The following is a 19,883-nucleotide window of genomic DNA, read 5'->3' on the forward strand; positions in this document are numbered from 1 at the left end:
TTCCTTATGAAGCAGGGCTCTAGGGAGGTAAGGTTCCAGGACACATTGGTGAGGTTATCTGCTAAGGCAAGTCAAGATGGAATCATAGTAGCATCTGCAAATTGAAGGCTGGAAGTCAATGAGATATAAAGCAGGACAAACTATTTAATTATCAGGAAGCTAAATGTATGAGTATGGCAGATGCAATTTGGGGTCTTTATGGTGGAAGAATCAGGAACCCCAAAGTGGGAATAGAGCAGATGAAATTTGGGGTCTTTGTACAGGAAGATGGTGTCAGAGAGTATCTTCCAAATGTGAGAGAAACATGTAAATACCATTCACTGTTCACCCCATCAATCTCATCTTACACCTATAAATATTCCTATGTAGCACAGGATTCTGTGTGACCTCTCAGTCCCTGTCAATCTAAGCTCACAGTTTTTTTAAGAAAAGATTTTTATTTTTATTTATTTATTATTGGATAGAGGTAGAGAGAAATTGAGAGGTGAGGGTGAGATAGAGAGGGAGAGACACAGAGAGACACCTGCAGCCCTGATTCACTACCTGTGAAGTTTTGCCCCTGCAGGTGAGGACCAGGGGCTTGAACTCTGGTCCTTACGCACTATAGTGTACTCTTAACCAGGTGCGCCATCACCTGTCCCGCAGTTTTTTTTTCAGTGTTTATATAAGACAAAGAAACAAAGCAACATGAAATATGTTTCCATCTAAACTAAATAGTTCCAAGAGAAATACATGAATCATGAAGGATAACATTTTCTATTTTTGCTTTCTACTTTGTTAGTATTTATTTTGAAAGTTTTGTACTGTGCATAAAATTTTCAAACACCAACAAAATAAAATAAAATAAAATACAAAGAGTCAGTAAAAGGGGGCATTGAAGTATGTGCTTTGCAGATTTTCGAAGTTACATTACCACTCACATCAATTCTTTAAATAACATTAGAAAATAAATTCCGTGAATTGACACATGTCATCTGAGAAAAGTTACTCTGAAGATCCAGGCACTCTATGACATAAACAAGAATGTTGAAGAAAATCAGATCTAAGAATCTGAATTTGGCAGGGGGTAGACAGCATAATGGTATTCAAAGAGACTCTCATGCCTGGAGTTCGGAAGTCCCAGGTTCAGTCCTCTGCACCACCATAAATCAGAGCTGAGCAGTATGCTCTAGTAAAAAATAAAAAAATGGGAGTTGGGAGGTAGCACAGCAGGTTAAGTGCACATGGTGCAAAGTGCAAGGACCAGTGTAAGGATCCCAATTCGAGCCCCCGGCTCCCCACCTGCAGGGGAGTCGCTTCACAGCCTGTGAAGCAGGTCTGTAGGTGTCTATCTTTTACTCCTCCTCTCTGTTATTCCCTCCTCTCCCCACTTCTCTCTGCCCTATCTAACAAGGATGACATCAATAACAACAACAACAATAAAACAAGAGCAACAAGAGGGAAAATAAATAAATATAAACAAAAAAATAAAAATAATAATCTGAATTCATTTAGGAATACTAAGAGATAAGAGAAAATAAAATTTTCAGCACAGGAAATCAGAAGGTATAATTAAGAGGATTAAAATATATATACTGAAGTTGAAAATGAAAAGACTCAACAAGATCTATCAGAGCAGTAAATCCTAACTTCCCATTCATTTTAAATTCCAGCAAATGATTACTTTCAAGATCCAAGTCGTGAATCATAGATGTATTCTAAACCTCACAGAATTAACTTACCTATTTCCTTGCCCAAAGTCTTCCCAGAGCCCTCTTGATGTCTTTGTTTCTGAGGCTGTAGATGAAGGGGTTCAGCATGGGGGTGACCACAGTGTACATCACTGAGGCTACAGCACTTGACTTAGAGCCATGAGCACCAATAGAACTAAGATACACTCCTATGCTTGTACAATAAAATAAGAAGACAACCAAGAGGTGAGAGGCACAGGTGGAAAAGGCTTTGGACTTCCCCTGAGCTGAGGAAATTCTTAATATGGAAGAGATAATCTTAGAGTAAGAGTAGAGGATCCCAGACAGTGGGCCACCACCCAGCAACACAGCAGACAAGTACATCACAATGTCATTTAGAAGAGTGTCAGAACAGGCAAGTTGAATCATTTGGTTGAGTTCACAGAAAAAATGTGGGATTTCCAGGTTTGTACAGAAGGACAGTTGAAGCACTGGGAAGCTTTCTAATAAGGAATGGAGCTCACTTACAACCCAGCACACCAGCATCAGCTGACCACAGAGCTGGGGGTTCATGATGACTGTGTAATGCAGGGGGTGACAGATGGCCACATAGCGGTCATATGCCATCACAGTCAGGAGGAAGTCATCCAATGCTGCGAAGAGCAAGAAAAAGTACATCTGTGAGATGCAGCCTGCATAGGTGATGGTTTTGCTCTGTGTCCAGATGTTGTGTAGCATCTTGGGGATGGTGGTGGAGGTGAGGCAGATGTCTACCAAGGACAGGTTGGAGAGGAAGAAGTACATGGGGGTGTGGAGGTGGGAGTCTGAGCTGATGGCCAGGATGAGGAGAAGGTTTCCCAACACAGTGAGCAGGTACATGGAGAGAAAGAGCCCAAAGAGGAGGGACTGTAACTGTGGTTCACTTGACAACCCCAAAAGTAGAAATTCTATGATTTCTGTTAAATTCTTTGGTTCCATATGTTGAAAGTACCTATAAATTGAGAATATTTTATTAGTTTTGATAGTAATTAAATCTATCAGTCATCTACCTATCTTTCTATCATCTATCTACCTATCATCTGTCTATCTATCTGTCTATTTCTATTATCAATCTTTCTATCTACCTGTCTATCTACCTATCATCTCTCAGTCTGTTTATCATTTATCTACCATCTATCTATCATCTACCTATCATCTATAGTCTATATATCATCTATCTACTTATCTATCTTTCATCTATCTATCTTTCTATAATATATCTATGATCTACCTATCTATCATCTATCTTTGTATGTATCATCTATCTTTCTTATCTAACTACCTGTCTATAATCTATCTATCATCTATAATATATCTATGATCTACCTATCTATGATCTACCTTTCTATGTGTCATCTATCTTTCTAACTACCTGTCTATCACCTATCTATCTATCTATCTATCTATCTATCTATCTATCTATCTATAATATATCTATGATCTACCTATCATCTATCTTTCTATGCATCATCTATCTTTCTATCTATCTACCTGTCTATCATCTATCTTCTATCTGTCTATCTATCTATCTATCTATCATATGTCTATCCATCTATCTATATCTACCTATCTATAGTCTATCATTCTATCTATAACATATATATATACACATATATATATCAAATGGAGTCTGTTGCTTCTATGCTGGAACTAGAGCTTTGGTGGTGACTGTATGTATGATGTAATGCAGTACTATACTGTAAGCTACTGTGAATCTATCTGTGGCTCTGCCACACCACAAATGAGTCAACCATCTAAATAAGCCACTGCCTTTAAGAGGGAATTCCATAAAAGAATGGTGTGATTTCATGACACAGAAGCATCAGCTCCCGCATAGAATTATGTATAAAACCATAACTTGTCAACACACTGTGTTTTTATGATCCTGGTCCATAGTGAGGAATTGGCATTCCATATAACTGGATCTTTCATACAGGACAGGTTGATATCATCTTTGACTTGAGAGGAACTGATTATTGAAGAAAGCAAGAGAGAAATAATTTTCACCTGCAAAGTACATCATTTGACACTATTATTTTTTTCTTCATGGGTCTTATGTATATGTACATAGATATGCATATATATTCAAATTAGCAAGTATATGTTAGCACACAGGACATAAAAAATAATTTGTACGTAATAGTTTTACATAAAAATATGTAAAAATTATCTTATATGATAACCCCCAGAAAAAGAGCCATAGGATTATAGCTTGTGTTTTGCTCTAGAAAAATAACATTTTCCTGCATTTCTTGAGTTGGCCCTTAGTCTTCTAGAGAAAAACTATCACATGTGCTTAACTGCAAAAACTTATGATAAATATCCTCACATCAGGGCATATCAATCAAATTTAATATAATATCTTCATTAATTACAAGAACATGGGAAATATATATTGTGAATTTACTAGAAGGATTTAATCCCTCATGTTATTCTTAATGTTTTTTCCCCTTTTAAAAAATTGTTGTAGTTATTATTATTGTTGTTATTGATGTCGTCATTGTTAGGACAGAGAGAAATGGACAGAGAAGGGTGTTGGTATTCTTCTAGTTCTGCTTCTGGGATCCCTTCCATTACATTGCTTGACATTGTGGTCTATTTACATGGTCATTCTGTTACATTGGTTTGGTCTCACTCCCCTTGCCTTCGGGAGATTTGGTTTAGCCCTTGCTAGTTTTGCGCTGCCCCATATCCTACATACTTCCTGGGTTCCCGATGCTGCCTCTGGAGGAGAAAGATGCAGGACAAATTTAGTTGTGATTAGTTTAGATTAGTTTTTTGAACCATTCACTCGTGAATAAAGAAATACTGCTTCTCTGCTCAGCGGTGTGTCCCTGGTCTCTGTCTCCCGCCCGCAAGCTAGCAGGCCTACTGGTGCCCAAACTCTGAGGACAGGAGGGGAAGTCAGAGAGGAGGAGAGAAAGATAGACACCTGCAGACTGGTTTCACCACTTGTGAAGCAACTCCTCTGCAGGTGGGGAGCCAGGGGCTCCAACAGGGATCCTTAAGCTGGTCCTTGTGCTTTGTGCCACGTGCACTTAACCCGCTGCACTACCACCTGACTCCTATTCTTAATGATTTTATATTAATATGAAACCTGTCCTAACTTTGACCCTGTGTAACTTATTCAATAATCACTTCTCTTTGGCTCATCATTGATAAATGCCCTTGATCAATTGCAATGATCTCAAGTATCCGGACCACAATGGATAGGCTTTTGGTGAGCTTAGGTAAATGTCCTTCTTTTGTTTCTCTCTAAAATTCTCTGTGCGGAGTCTCCATGACATTGGGACTCACCTGGATAGGATTTCTGGGAAGGTGTTTGCATGGAATCTTCCTTCTTGGATGGTTGATGACTGATTTGGACACCCGGAAAACATAACAGGAAGGAGGGAGTCTCTTCAACAGAATTAGGACTCCAATAGTCACACACATAGTGTCAGAATCAACTAACCTAGACACTGAATAGAGAAGGTGTTTACATCTCTCCAGGCTATTAGTCTGACCTGTAATCACACCATTTCCCTGAGGGGCATAAGTTTGGACACAAGTAAAAAAAGTATTACTGATTCTGATTTCCTCATGGAGCAGTTTAGAAACCAGATGAATCCTATCACAACAAGACTTCCCATTGTCTTTTTTTTTTTAAAAATAAACTTTATTTATTATACTTGATAGCAAAGAAAGAATTTGAGAAGGTAGGAGGAGATAGAGAGGGAAGAGACAGAGAAACACTTGCAGACACGTTTCGCTGCTTGTGAAGCTTTCTCCTTGCAGGTAGGGACCAGGGGCTCAAACCCAGTTCCTTGTGCATGGTAGCATGTGCTTAAGCAAGTGAACCAATATCCGACCCCTTCCCATAGTCTACTCTGTTGTCTTCTAGGGATTAGAACTCCCAGCACCTTGTGCCAAACACATGTTTCAGTTGTGTTTAAGTTATAGTATCGAGGACTTTTTTTTTAAACTTTTAAATAAAAGTATTTATTTATTATCCCTATTGTTCCCTTATTGTTCTTTATTTTGTAGTTATTATTTTGGTTGTTACTGATGTCACCTGAAGACCTGCTTCACCGCTTGTGAAGAGACTCCCCTGCAGGTGGGGAGCTAGGGACTCGAACTGGTATTGCTTATGTTGGTCCTTGTGCTTTGCGCCATGTGCGCTTAACCCACTGCGCTACAGCCCAACTCCCAATTTTTTTTTCTGAGTTCTCACTCATTTTTGTTCAGCTTATGAGGGGAATTATCGTTGATCAGGATTAAGGGCTTTTTGAATTATTTCTTTGTGTTCAAAGTTTCCCAAACAATTAATGATATCCAGAAAACTGCATTTTCTCCACAAAGCAGACATATATTCTCCTTGATTCAAAATCTTGGCTTAAATGGCTTAATTTTATGACCATTTCCAACAATTAGGAATTGTCGTTGTGATGTCAGTTGTTAAGAGGTCTCACTGTGTCTCTTGCTATGTTTTGATGGAGAGCAAGAGAGAGGGAGAGAGAGAGAGAGAGGGAGAGGGAGAGAGAGGGGTGGGAGAGAGAGAGAAAGAGAGAGAGAGAGAGCTAGAGAGCGAGAGAGAGCGAGAGAGAGCGAGAGAGAGCGAGAGAGAGAGAGAGAGAGAAAGAGAAACAGAGCAGAAGAAACATCTGCTGTACCTTTACAGTAATAATAAATATTTCTACTCTTCAGCTGGGATTAGGGACATGATCATGGGTCCTCAAACATGGTAATAGCTGTGCTTACCAAATATACTCTCACCAGGCCCACTGCTAAAATCTTTCTTGTGTACCACAAAGACCCAACTACAGAGAAGGATGCCAGAATTCTTGCTTGAAGTCCACAGTTGCCTACACTTGGAAAAGACTAATAAATAAACCACAATTTTCTTCCTTCCTTCCTCTCTTCTTTTGTTCCTTCTATCCTTTTATTGATTTAATAATGATTGACAAGAACATAGGATAAGAGGGGGTGCAATCCACACAATTCCCACCACCAGAGTTCCATATCTCATCTCCTCCATTGGAAGCTTCCCTATTCCTTATCCCTCTGGGAGCATGAGCCCAAGATCATTATGGAATGCAGAAGGTGGGAGGTCTGGCTTCTGTCATTGCTTCTCCACTGGACATGGGCATTGACACATGGATCCATACCCCCATCCTGTTTCTATCTTTTTCTATTGGGGCAGGGATCTGGGGAGTGAGGTTTCAGGACATATTGGTGAGGTCATCTGCCCAGGGAAGTTGGCTTGGAATCATGATGGCATCCACAACTTGGCAACTGAAAAATAATTAGTATATAAAGCAGGACAAAATGTTAAATAGTCAGGAACCTAAAGGGAAGATGATAGCAGGTGAGCTTTGGGGTCTCCATTTTGGAAAAAGCTAGTAGGTCTATTTTAGAGATATACCAAGAGACCTATGACTTAAATAATTTTTGCCTGAGCCTAAGATGCAGGTAGACCAAAGGTATTGTCTAGGGAGATGGTGTCAGAATTGGAAATAGGACAAGAAAGCTGGATTATGGAGGAGTGTAACTCTCAAATATAGGAAAAAATATTTAGATATTGTTAACTAATCCCTGTTGATTTGATCTGGGCCCATATTCAACACAGGAGCCTGTGTGACCTCTGCATCCCTGTAGGTCTGAGCTTGCATTATTTCTTCCTTCCTTTCTCTTTCTTTCTTTCTTTCTTTCTTTCTTTCTTTCTTTCTTTCTTTCTTTCTTTCAAACAGAGATGGAAGTTTCCAAATTCAGTAAGTGTAGCCATTTAAAACACATGGCATTCTAGTTCTGTTTTCAAATTCTGACACCATAAATGAGTCTTTAATTCCTTGAAATCTGTCACCAGAATTCTTTAAATTTCAAAGGGAAAAATAATATGACTGCCACAGAGAAACCAAGTAGAATCTGGGACTATAATAACATTATGAATTGACTTCTTAAAAACTTGACAAAATAAAAAAAACTTGAGGTAAAATGAAAATCTCAATTTCTTTTTTCTCTTTTTTTCTTATTTATTTTTTATTTAAGAAAGGATAAATTAACAAAACCATAGGGTAGGAGGGGTACAACTCCACACAATTCCCACCACCAGATTTCCATATCCCACCCCCTCCCCTGATAACTTTCCCATTCTCTATCCCTCTGGGAGCATGGACCCAGGGTCATTGTGGGTTGTAGAAGGTGGAAGGTCTGGCTTCTGTAATTGCTTCCCCACTGAACATGGGCATTGACTGGTCAGTCCATACTCCCAGTCTGCCTCTCTCTTTCCCTAGTAGGGTGGGTCTCTGGGGAAGTGGAGCTCCAGGACACATTGGTGGGGTCTTCAGTCTAGGGAAGCCTGGCTGGCATCCTGATGACATCTGGAACCTGGTGATTGAAAAGAGAGTTAACATACAAAGCCAAACAAATTGTTGAGCAATCATGGACCAAAAGCTTGGAATAGTGGAGAGGAAGTGTTAGGGGGATACTCAATACAAACTCTAGTGTACTTCTGCTTTCATGTATATATTTTGCAGTAGTTTATGGATATGTGTGAACATATGCTCTCTCTCACAGAAACTGGTGTATATCTAGGTTTTGGGACTTTGTTAGAAAGTGAACCACCTGAAATGGAATTAGAGCATACTATGAAAGGAAAGGTCTCACCCGAGTAATGAAGTTGAAGGGTTGTCATTCCACACGTGAAGTCTCTGGACACAGTCTGAAGTGAAGCATGTTGAGGTGGCAATCGTTGCATTGATTAAGTTGTGATTGGAAGATGCAATATTATTTGATATGGATTGGGAGAGGCATATGGGAAAGTGGACCCTATCCAAGGGTTCCAGGACTGGGGGAAGTAGAGGCTCTATAGTGGAGATGTGAGGTTCCTGCTGTCTTAGGGTTCAAAAAGACAATCGATAGTTAATGTTATCATTACATTATTTGGTAATTGGGTTAACTTTGAAAAGTCCTTTTGTTATGGTTTGCTGTACAGTACCCAGTATCTTGTATATAGCTGTGCTATTGGTTGCTTTTGATCTACTTGGTCTAGGCTTTTGAGAGAGTCCGCATATCAAATACACAGCCTATATATTAAAAAGATTCAGTCTGTGTTTTAAAAAACTTCGAGACATATAATCAATTTTCCCTCTCTCATATTAATTAACTAGTGATTTATATGACTACATTTTACTAGGAGTGTACATAAAACACCATTCCCACCACCAAAAGACTGTGACCCATCCCTCCCACCCACTCCCACCCCCCCACTGTCCCAGTAAGCTGCATGTCTACCCCTCACCACAGGGTTTGGTGCCCTAGAAAATCTCAATTTCTTATGTAGAGTCTACATGTATCTGTAATTGGGCTAGCATTATTTAGGGACGCGCTCCACTGGTTCTTGACACTAAAATATCCACTCAGGCTAACTCAAACAAAGTTACTCAAACAAGGAAAAATATTCTTTTTCTTTTCTTTTTCTTTTTCTTTTTCTTTTTCTTTTCTTTTCTTTTTCTTTTTCCTTTCCTTTCCTTTCCTTTCATCCTTCTTCTTCTTCTTCTTCTTCTTCTTCTTCTTCTTCTTCTTCTTCTTCTTCTTCTTCTTCCTCTTCCCCTCCTCCTCCTTCTTCTCCTTCTCCACCTCCTCCTCCTCCTTCTTCTTCTCCTTCTCCACCTCCTCCTCCTCATCCTCCTCCTCCTCATCCTCCTCCATCTCCTCCTCCTCCCTCTTCTTCTTCCTTTCCTTCTTCCCCTCCTCCTCTGTTTTAACATTTATAGAATTTCTTGATTTGAGCCTTTTTTGTCTAGAAAAAAAGTCAAATGTACTTCTTTCTTTATTTTTTAAATATTTATTTATTCCTTTTTGTTGCTCTTGTTTTTTAAAATTTTTATATTTATTTATTTTCCCTTTTGTTGCCCTTGTTTTTTTATTGTTGTTGTTATTGATGTCATCATTGTCAGGACAGAGAGAAGTGGAGAGAGGAGGGAAAGACAGAGAGGGGGAGAAAAACAGACACATTCAGACCTGCTTCACCGCCTGGGAAGCAACTCTCCTACAAGTGGGGAGCCAGGGGCTTGAACCGGGATCGTTATGCTGGTCCTTGAGCTTTGCACCACATGCACTTAACCTGCTGTGCTACCGCCCACCTCCGTCAAATGTATTTCATACTAAAAGTATATGAGGAATGTAGTCACTTCATAGTCTATGATTTCTTCATTAACTGCAAGGAATTTATAAAATATATTCTAGACATACAAGAATATTTTTTAATCACACTTGCTTATTCTCAAAAGGTTTATATGAACATCAAGTAAGATTCAACTTTCCCTATTATGATGAACTCAATGACTACTTCTCTTTAGATCACTGTGGAAAATGCATATGAATATTAAAAATCCATCATCAGCTGTAATGATCTGTCCTGTCTGGGCCATGGTGGGGGAGCTTTTGGTGAGGTAAATATTCTTTTTTTTTTTTTTCCTCTCTCACATCTATGAAAAGTCTACGTGACATTGGCACTCACCAGGGCAGGATTTCTGAAAGGAAGGGTTTGCATGGGATCTTTTTTTTTTTTTTTTTTATGGTTGATGAGTGAACTGCACACCCAGATAAGACAGCCTGCAGGGAATCACAGTTCTCCTCATCAGAATTAGGATTCCAGCAGTCACACACATCCTTTCCAGTCTTAGACTCAAATAACCCATATACTGAGCAGAGAAGATGTTTACATCTCCCCTGTCTGCTCATAAGACCTATTGTCCTTGCTGTTACAATGGTCTGTGATCTTCTTTCTCAACTTCACAGAATTCCTTCTAGCTCAGTCCAAGATGGGTCAGATAAGGTGGGTTCATTGTTCTTAATAGCTGCATAGTATTCCATTGTGTATATATACCACCCACCAATGTGTCCTGGAGCCCTGCTTCCCCAGAGACTCACCCTACTAGGGAAAGAGAGAGGCAGACTGGGAGTATGGACTAGTCAACGCCCATGTTCAGCGGGGAAGCAATTACAGAAGCCAGACCTTCTACCTTCTGCAACCCACAATGACCCTGGGTCCATGCTCCCAGAGGGATAGAGAATGGAAAAGCTATCAGGGGAGGGAATGGGATATGGAAATCTGGTGGTGGGAATTGTGTGGAGCTGTACCCTTCCTATCCTATGGTTTTGTTAATGTTTCCTTTCCTGAAAAAACAAAAGGTCTGTGATTACATCAACTCTATACCACCAATTCCATACCACTTCCATCACCAAAGTTCTGTGACCCTCAACCCCAATTGTAATCACTATATTTCTCCCATACTCATACTTATGGGTTGATTTTGTGTGTATATATATTTCCTTTTTTTAATGTCAGGTGATTCAATTGTCTATATTCCATGAATGAATGAAATCATCCCTTTGTTGCCCCTCTTATTCTCTTTCAGTTTGTTGCAGATTATGCTACTGCCCAGCAGACATACTAGTTCACTATAATTATTTATCCTGATCAAATAATTATCCTATTAGTTTGTATAATCTGACACACCTCACATCTCTTTTGAATGAATACTCCAATTATCTTGTTCCTATGTACTTTGCGCTTCTCGTATTGCACTTATTTTCCAGTTCATACTTCACTCTATTTCCTTTTCGGATTAGTTGAGTTCAGTCACCTGTTTTCAAGACTCATCTATGTCTCTTTAAATAACAGAATTTCCCAGTGATCTGTAGCATTTTTTTATGATGCAGCGATCCTTATTTTGTGTAGTGTGTGGTTGTAAGCTAAAACATGTACACTCTTGCAAAACAACAATGCCTCAATAAAAAAACTATGACTCAATGACTATGACCACAAATGATTGAACTGAGGGTTCATTTGATCACACATGTATAATGTGTGATCAAAGTCAGTGTATTTATTTTTTAGTTAGTACAATGTGTATGATGGTCACAACTACAAATATTATGTATGTTATCAAAAATGTAAGACAGGTTTTTTTTGTCAAAGACAGTAATCAAGACAGTAATAATAGCACTGCTATATCTTTGAAATATAATAATGATAATTACAAGTAGCACTGATTTCATCCTGTTTCACAGGACAAAGTCAAGACTGGAATGTGGAGTTACAGGAATAGCCTTAATGCTTGACTCCTCTCTCAGTGACCATAATTGTTTTCTGATTGGGAAGGTCAGGAATCTTGGTCAAGGTTACCTGGCCATCAATACTAGTTATCGTTACAGGTTTGATCTTTACTAAAAAAATAGTTGATTGGACTGATGGTGGGGGCCCAAGATCAAGAGATTGTTAGGTAAATTGTAAAACTAGGATTAGGGTTAGTCTGTCTTATAATCACATCATTATAAAGAATTGAAATTATGGGCAGTGGTGCGTCAAGTTGATAAGCCCACCCTCACCTACAGATGTAAAGCTTCATAAGAGGTGAAGCAGTGCTGTAGGGATCCCTCTCTCTCTCTCTCTCTCTCTCTCTCTCTCTCATTTTTCCAACTCTCTCTATTTCTCAAACTCTGTGTAATAAATAATTAAGTTTTTTAAAAGAATTTCAAAGATGAACTCTAGAATTTGAATACTGAGTGAGTGATATTTTCTAGTCTCAGAAAAAGGGACCATTCAAATTTTCCTTCTCAAAATACTTTTCAGAGCCCTCTTTAGGTCTTTGTTCCTGAGGCTGTAGATGAATGGGTTCAGCATGGGGGTGACCACTGTGTACAGTACTGAGGTTACAGCACTTGACTTAGAGTTGTGGGAACCAATAGAACTAAGATACACACCTATACTGGTACAATAAAATAAGGAGACAACCGAGAGGTAAGAGGCACAGGTGGAAAAGGCTTTGGACTTCCCCTGAGCTGAGGAGATTCTCAATATTGAAGAGATGATCTTAGAGTAGGAGTAAAGGATCCCAGAAAATGGACCAAGAGCCAGAAGTCCAATAGACAAGTACATCACAATATCATTAAGGAGAGTGTCAGAACAGGCAAGTTGAACCATCTGGTTGAGTTCACAGAAAAAATGTGGGATTTCCAGGTTTGTACAGAAGGACAGTTGTAGCACTGGGAAGATTTCTAATAAGCAATGCAACTCACTCATAGTCCAGCACACCAGCACCAGCCATCCACAGAGCTGGGGGTTCATGATGATCGTGTAGTGCAGGGGGTGACAGATGGCCACATAGCGGTCATAGGCCATCACTGTCAAGAGGAAATCATCCAATACAATGAAGACAATGAAAAAGTACATCTGTGTGATGCAGCCCGCATAAGTGATAACTTTGCTCTGTGTCCAGATGTTGTGCAGCATCTTGGGGATGGTGGTGGAGGTGAGGCAGATGTCTACCAAGGACAGGTTGGAGAGCAAGAAGTACATGGGGGTGTGGAGGTGGGAGTCTGAGCTGACAGCCAGGATGAGGAGCAAATTTCCCCACACAGTAAGCAGGTACATGGAGAGAAAGAGCCCAAAGAGGAGGGGCTGCAGCTTGGGGTCCTGTGACAAGCCCAGAAGTTGAAATTTTATGGTTTCTGTTGAGTTCCCTTCTTCCATATCTTGAAAGTTTTAATAATAATAATATTATAGCCTAACTTTTCAATGAAAGTACACAGTATACATATCCACAAGTATATGACAGGGACAAAGAACATAAATAAATATGGAAGTAAAATTTTGTCAGCATTTTTTAGCATAGCATGTGATTTTTATTGGAGATCACTCACAGTTAAAGAATCATGACTGTTTCCTGCTCTAACAATATAACATTTTGAAGCATTTCTTGAGTTGGATGTTTCTCATTTAGAGAAAAATAGTGAGATCTTGTTCATCCTAAAATTCTATGAGAAATTTCCTCACTTCACTATAGATAACTCAGAGCCAGTATGATATCTTCGTTAACTACAAGGACATCAGGAAGCATAGTCTAGACTTACTAGAAGGATTTTACCCCCCTTTACTTATTCTTAATAAGATTATATTAATATCAATTAAATTTCGACTTTGATCCTATGCGACTAATTCAATAGTTATCTTATTTGTCATCATCAATAATGCATCAGGATATTAGTAATCAGTCATCAATACAATGAACTCTGGTGTCTGAACCACAAGAGATGGACTCTTGGTGATCCCAGGTAATTATTCTTGTCTCTTGTCTCTCTAACCTTGTCTAAGCAGAGTTTCCATGACACTGGGGACTCACCTGGAAGGATTTTTATGACAAAGGTGTCTGCATGGAGCCCTCCTCGTTGGATGGTTGATGACTGGAATGGATACCTAGAAAAGTCAGCAGAAAAGAGGGAGTCACCAGATTTCTTATCAGAATTAGGACCCCAAAATTTACCACCAGGACCTGTCTAGATTGAAGTTGACTAAATCCAGAGACTGAACAGAGAAGGTATTTATATCACCCCATGTCTGCTCATTCAGTGGATTGTACTTTTTGCTAGTCTGACCTGTAGTTACATCATTTCCCTGGGGGACATTGGTTTGGACACAGTGGCAAAATATTCCTACTGATTTTGCTGTCCTAAGCAAGCAGTTTAGAAGCCAGGTGATCCCTGCCTTCCTAAGACTCCCCATTGAATTATATTGTCTTTTAGAAATCTAAACTCCCACTGTCTGGTGCCAAACACGTTTTCACTCTTGGAAAATTTGTTCTCTTTTTTCTCAAGACCCTCACACTGAGTTTTTCAATACTCCTATTTATTTCATAGAGTTCATGTATTTCATGAGATTGAGTTTTTTTTCATATGACATATAACATACCATGTACTTTATTTTATGATCTATTTAAAAAGAATTTCCAAGAGTGGTAATGTGACTATGAAATGCCACATTTGCACACTAGGAATGCTATCTCATTTTATAAGAGCTGATAATTTGATATCCATTTTTTACTGTCATATGGTAAACTCACTGGGTGTGTATGATTGTGTGTATTTAAGTGTGTTCACCGGGTCTGGGCGATAGCGCAACAGGTTGAGCACACATGGCGTGATGCTCAGGGACCTGCATAAGGATCCTGGTTTGAGCCCTCAGCTCCCCACCTACAGGGGTGTCGCTTCACTGGAGGTGAAGCAGGTCTGCAGGTGTCTTTCTCTCCCCTTGTTATCTTCCCCACCTCTCTCCATTTCTTTCTGTCCTATCCAACAACAATGACAGCAATGACAACAACAATAATAACACCAGCAACAATAAACAACAAGGGCAACCAATGGGAAAAAGTAATGTCCAGGAGCAGTGGATTCGTGGTCCCAGCAATGGCCCTGGAGGCAAAAAAAAAAAAGTGTTTGCAATCTCACCTGCACTATTTCTGCCTTTGGGTTCCTGTTTATTAAACAAATTGTTCTTTCAGCCATCAAGTTGCAGACCTTATTATGACTTCATCCTGACTTTCCTGGGCAGATGACCTCATAAGTAAGTATGTCCTGGAACCTCACCTCTCCAGAAAATTACCCCATTAGGGAAAGACAGAGGCAGGCTGGGGGTCCTGGATCCACTTTCCAAAATCCACGTTCAGTGGAGAAGCAATTACAGAACTATAACCCCCACCTTCAGCAACCCATAAAGAATTTTGTTCCATACTCCCAGAGGATAAAGAATAGGAAAGTTTACAATGGGAGGACTGGGACATGGAACTCTGGTGGTGGGAAATGTATAGAATTTCCCCCATTATCTTTAAAAAATTTTTCTTTAATCTTTTAAAAAATTTATTGGATAGAGACAGCCAGAAATTGAGAGGGAAGGGGGGAGACAGGGAGAGAGGCAGATAGACACTTGCAGCACTGCTTTGCCACTTGCAAAGCCTTCCCTCTGCAGGTGGGGACTGGGGGCTTGAACCTGGATCCTTGCACATTGTAACATGTGCACTCGACCAGATGCGCCATCACATGGTCCCTCCCCCTGTTATCTTATCATCTTGCTAATCATTATTAAATCACTAATTATTTTTTTAGATAAGTGTATTGGCAATAATCAGAAAAATCTAAATAAATAATTTTCCCATTTAAGTAACTTAAATATGAACACTGTAGGTATTAATTTAATGAAGGGAAATGCATGATGCCTTTATATGGTTAGTAGAAAAGTTCTTCAACAAATTACATAGATAAAATCACAAAGGAAAATTTGATGTTTACATTATTCTCACCAAAATAAGTATTAGGGTTCACATCACTGTTAAAAATTTCCTTTGTGATTATTATTGCATGAAGAAGACTCATTTGTATTTCAGAGCATTAAATACTCTACTTTTTAAATTTTATTGATTTAATAATGGTCAACAAGACTGTAGGGTAAGAGGGGTACAATTCCACACAATTCCTACCACCAAAGTTCCATATCCTATCCCTTCCATTGGAAGCTTTCCTATTCTTTATCCTTCTGGGAGTATAGACCCAGAATCATTATGGGGTGCAGAAAGCGGAAGGTCAGTCTTCTGTAATTGCTTCTCCACTGGACATGGGCATTGGCAGGTCAATCCATATTCCTAGACTTTTATATATTTTTTTCTAGTGATGCAGGGCTCTGGGGAGGTGGGGTTCTAGGACACATTGGTGAGGTTGTCTGCCCCAGGAATGTCAGGTTGGTTTCATGGTAGCATCTGCAACTTGGTGGCTGAGAAAGCTAATATAAGACAGAAGAATTTGTCTAATAATCAGAAACCCAAAGATAGGAACATAGCAGAAGAGATTTGGGGTCCCCATTATGGAAAAAGCCAGGAAGCCTATTTTGATATATTCTGAGAGGCCCATGACTTTACTAATTTTTGCCTGAACCCAACAGATAACAAGCAGGTGGACCAAAAGTATTATCAGGGGAGATGATATCAGAGTTGGAAATAGGACTAGAAAGCTGGATCAGAAAAGAAAGTAACTCTCAAATATGGGAAGAATATATAAGTACCATTAAATGTAGACCCTATTGATCTGATCTGGGGCCTATATTCAGCACAGGTGTTTGTAGCAAGTCACTTCCAGTTTCCTTTATTTTAAATAGTTAGATTATTATTATTATTTATTTATAAAATGGAAACCCTGACAAAGACATAGGATAAGAAGGGTACAACTCCACATAATTCCCACCTCCAGAACTCTGTATCCCATCCCCTCCCTTGATAGCTTTCCTATTCTTTAATCCTCTTGGAGTATGGACCCAAGGTCATTGTGGGATGCAGAGGGTGGAAGGTTTGGCTTCTGTAATTGCTTCCCCGCTGAACATGGCATTGACAGGTGGATCCATACTCCTGGCCTGTCTCTCTCTTTCTATAGTGGGGCGAGGTTCTAGGGAATTGGAGCTCTAGGACATATTGGTGGGGCCGACTGTCCAGGGAAGTCTGGTTGGCATCATAATAGCATCTGGAACCTGGTGGCTAAAAAGAGTGTTAATGTATAAAGCCAAACAAGTTGTTGACTGATCATGAACCTAAAGGCTGGAGTAGTGCAGATGAATAGTTGGGGGGGGGGGTCCTCTGTTCTGTAGAAATTTAGTAGGCATATTTTAGTTATATTCCAAAGGGTCTGTGGTTATACTAGTTTTTATTTTTTTCCTGAGCCTGAAATTTGATATGCAGGTGGATCCAAGTTATTGTCTGGGGAGATGATGTAATGGCTGGAAAAAGAACCAGAAAGCTGGGTCAGGGAAGAGAGTAGCTCCCAAATACGGGAAAGTTTTATAAATATTGTTGACTGTAAACCCCATCTAGTTGATGTGATCTGGGGCCCATATTCAGTTTAGGAGCCCATGTGACCTCTGTATCCCTGTAGATTTGACCTCACATTCTGTGGTCATGAGTAGGAACATTCCAAGCTGCCCCAATATCAGGACCCATCTTCCTTAGGTGTAGCATAGAGTATGTTGTCCAACTTCCCTTGAGAGGATGGAACATTCTCTACCGTTGTTGATCCACGTTGAGGGCAAGGTCCTATGGGAGCGCACAAAGGGGTCTGTTCTTTTGTTCCTGATATAGATGACCAGTAACAATGGAGAGAGGGATATTTGAAGTCTAGGCCCATCATGTCTGTTTGGAAATCTCAGGACTCCCTGACTAGGGACCCAGCTGATGGGGTGGCCTGATACTGATTAAAGAGTCACCATTAAAGTATTTCAGTCTCTTGCCCTTATTCAGCTTTTGAAGTCCTTGCTTTGATAAGGATAGCTTGGAAGTGAGTGAGGGAAGTGTAATAGGAAATAGGTGAGGAGAGTATCTAAGTCTAAGTAGACACTATTTCATTAGGAACTTCATACTGACTCACTGTAGACTATTGTGTACTTTTGCTTTCAGGTATATATTTTGCCCAAATTTATGGATACATGTGAACATATGCCCTATCTCATGGGGTAGCCAAATATTTTTAAAAAGTAGAAACTTTAGGGCCTGGATGGTGGCACAGCAGGTTAAGTGCACATGGCACAAAGCACAGGGACTGGTATAGGGATCCCAGTTTGAGCCCCCAGTTCCCCACCTGCAGGGGGGTCGCTTCACAGGCAGTGAAGCAGGTCTGCTGGTCTCTTTCTCACACACACGCTGGGGACCATGTTTAAGCAGTTTCTATTACCCAGAAATATTAATATATTAATATTAATATAGTATATTAATAGGAAAATGCTGATGAAATATGTGCTGTCACATAGGGGCCAGACGGGCGGTATGGAACGAACTTGTTACAATGTGCTAAGACCCAGGTTCGAGCTCCCAATCCCCACCTTCAGGGGGATAGCTTTGCCAGTGGTGAAGCAGGGCTGGAGGTGTCTCTCTGACTCTCTTTCTCTCCATCTCTGCCAGTCCCTGTTCAGGGCTCCATTATGCCAGGCTAGCTTCATGGGCGGAAAAGAGATGACCAGAGACTCATGGCTGAGTGGTATGCAGTTCAGTCTTTATTCATGTGGAACTCAGCACAATCTAAGCTATCTAAACTATATATAATCACAAAACTGTCCATATATATATATATATATATATATATATATATATATATACATACATAAATATATGTATATGTATATATATATATATTTGCCAAGTAGGGTGGAAATAGGATGTGATGTAGAGAGGGTGGAGCGAAAAGAGACTGGTGAAAATCAGGGTGTACAATGAGAGGGGGCAGAGTAAAAAGACATCACGAACCAGTGGGGATTAAACCAATGCCCTGCAGGCAGGGCGGTGCTTAGTTAACAGTGGTTATGTAAATAGAATACAGTGTTAAGCAGGGGGGATTAAACCAATGAAACAGAAGGGGTTCTAGAAGCAGAATTGGAAGCATACCAACATTTCCCCTTTCTTTTTAACTAATGGCCATAGTATCAGGAGTGTGGGGTGAACAGAAACCTATATCGTACAGGCATTTTCAAAAGAACTGGCACAAGACATGGAGGAACAAAATAGGAGAGCAGCAAGAACCAGTGTGATGCCAAAGGGAGGCCTGAGGGGGGTGTTTTCTGCCTCAAAGGGCAGTGCCTATCAGGCAAAAGGGCATTTCTTGCCTCTGGGGGCATCTATTGCCTCAAAGGGCATTTCCTGCCTCTGTTGGCATCTCTTGCCTCTGGGGGCGTTTCATGCCTCAAAGGGCATTTCCTGCCTCTGTGGGCATGACCTAGTAAGGAGGGGGAGTTTCCTGACTCTGGGGGAAGGGCCTGCAGGTGAGGGGGCATGGCCTATAGAGCCTCAAGGCAGATGGCTGCAAAGTCTATGGACTGCTGCTGTCAGTCTTTGAGAAACCCAGCAGCATAAAAGGAAACTGCTGTAAAGTTGTGTAAAGTGTCCAAGAGGTGTACCAGTAAGTCTGATGGAAGTGTCAGTCCAAAGCAGATGACCATGGAAGAAATGCCAGGGGATGAAATGCTGTGCGTCTGTCTCAATGGGGAAGGTCAGCCACTGGAATTCTGCTTTTCTGTAGAAAGTGAGCTTTGGAGTCTGTGAATCAGTTTCTTCAGGTCATTCCAGGTCACATCATTGGTTTTGGGAGGGTGCGTTGTAGTCATGCCGTCTTGTGGGCAATGTCAGAGAACAGGGGTCCAAATGGATTTCCAGGGGTTCCATTTGAGTAGATGCTTTTTCATGTGAAGACTTGACAGCTGTAATTCACTTACTTGTCAAACAAAACTTGTAGCAAATTAGAAGTTTACTATAATTGATAACTCCATTATAATTGGAAGTCATTTCTAGTATGATTTTAAGGTTGTTTAAACAGTTTAAACTCAATAAAAGA

General features: G+C 40.1%; 2 protein-coding genes across 2 annotated transcripts; both read right to left on the reverse strand.

Annotated features, from left to right (window-relative positions):
* Nucleotides 1-1,191: 1,191 nt before the first annotated feature.
* Nucleotides 1,192-2,648, reverse strand: LOC103122235 (olfactory receptor 7A10-like). The gene has a single exon (XM_007532830.2). The coding sequence runs from the start codon at nucleotides 2,646-2,648 to the stop codon at nucleotides 1,722-1,724; it is 927 nt and encodes a 308-aa protein (XP_007532892.1). The 3' UTR covers nucleotides 1,192-1,721.
* Nucleotides 2,649-12,297: 9,649 nt separating this feature from the next.
* LOC103122234 (olfactory receptor 7A10-like) lies at nucleotides 12,298-13,227 on the reverse strand. The gene has a single exon (XM_007532829.1). The coding sequence runs from the start codon at nucleotides 13,225-13,227 to the stop codon at nucleotides 12,298-12,300; it is 930 nt and encodes a 309-aa protein (XP_007532891.1).
* Between the last annotated feature and the right edge of the window lie 6,656 nt (nucleotides 13,228-19,883).

This window comes from Erinaceus europaeus, chromosome 23, assembly GCF_950295315.1.
Source record: "Erinaceus europaeus chromosome 23, mEriEur2.1, whole genome shotgun sequence".
Classification (NCBI taxonomy): Eukaryota; Metazoa; Chordata; class Mammalia; order Eulipotyphla; family Erinaceidae; genus Erinaceus; species Erinaceus europaeus.

Bases quoted from the DNA above. Each gene is read 5' to 3' on its own strand.
- LOC103122235 (XM_007532830.2), bottom strand. From the start codon at position 2,648: ATGGAACCAAAGAATTTAACAGAAATCATAGAATTTCTACTTTTGGGG.
- LOC103122234 (XM_007532829.1), bottom strand. From the start codon at position 13,227: ATGGAAGAAGGGAACTCAACAGAAACCATAAAATTTCAACTTCTGGGC.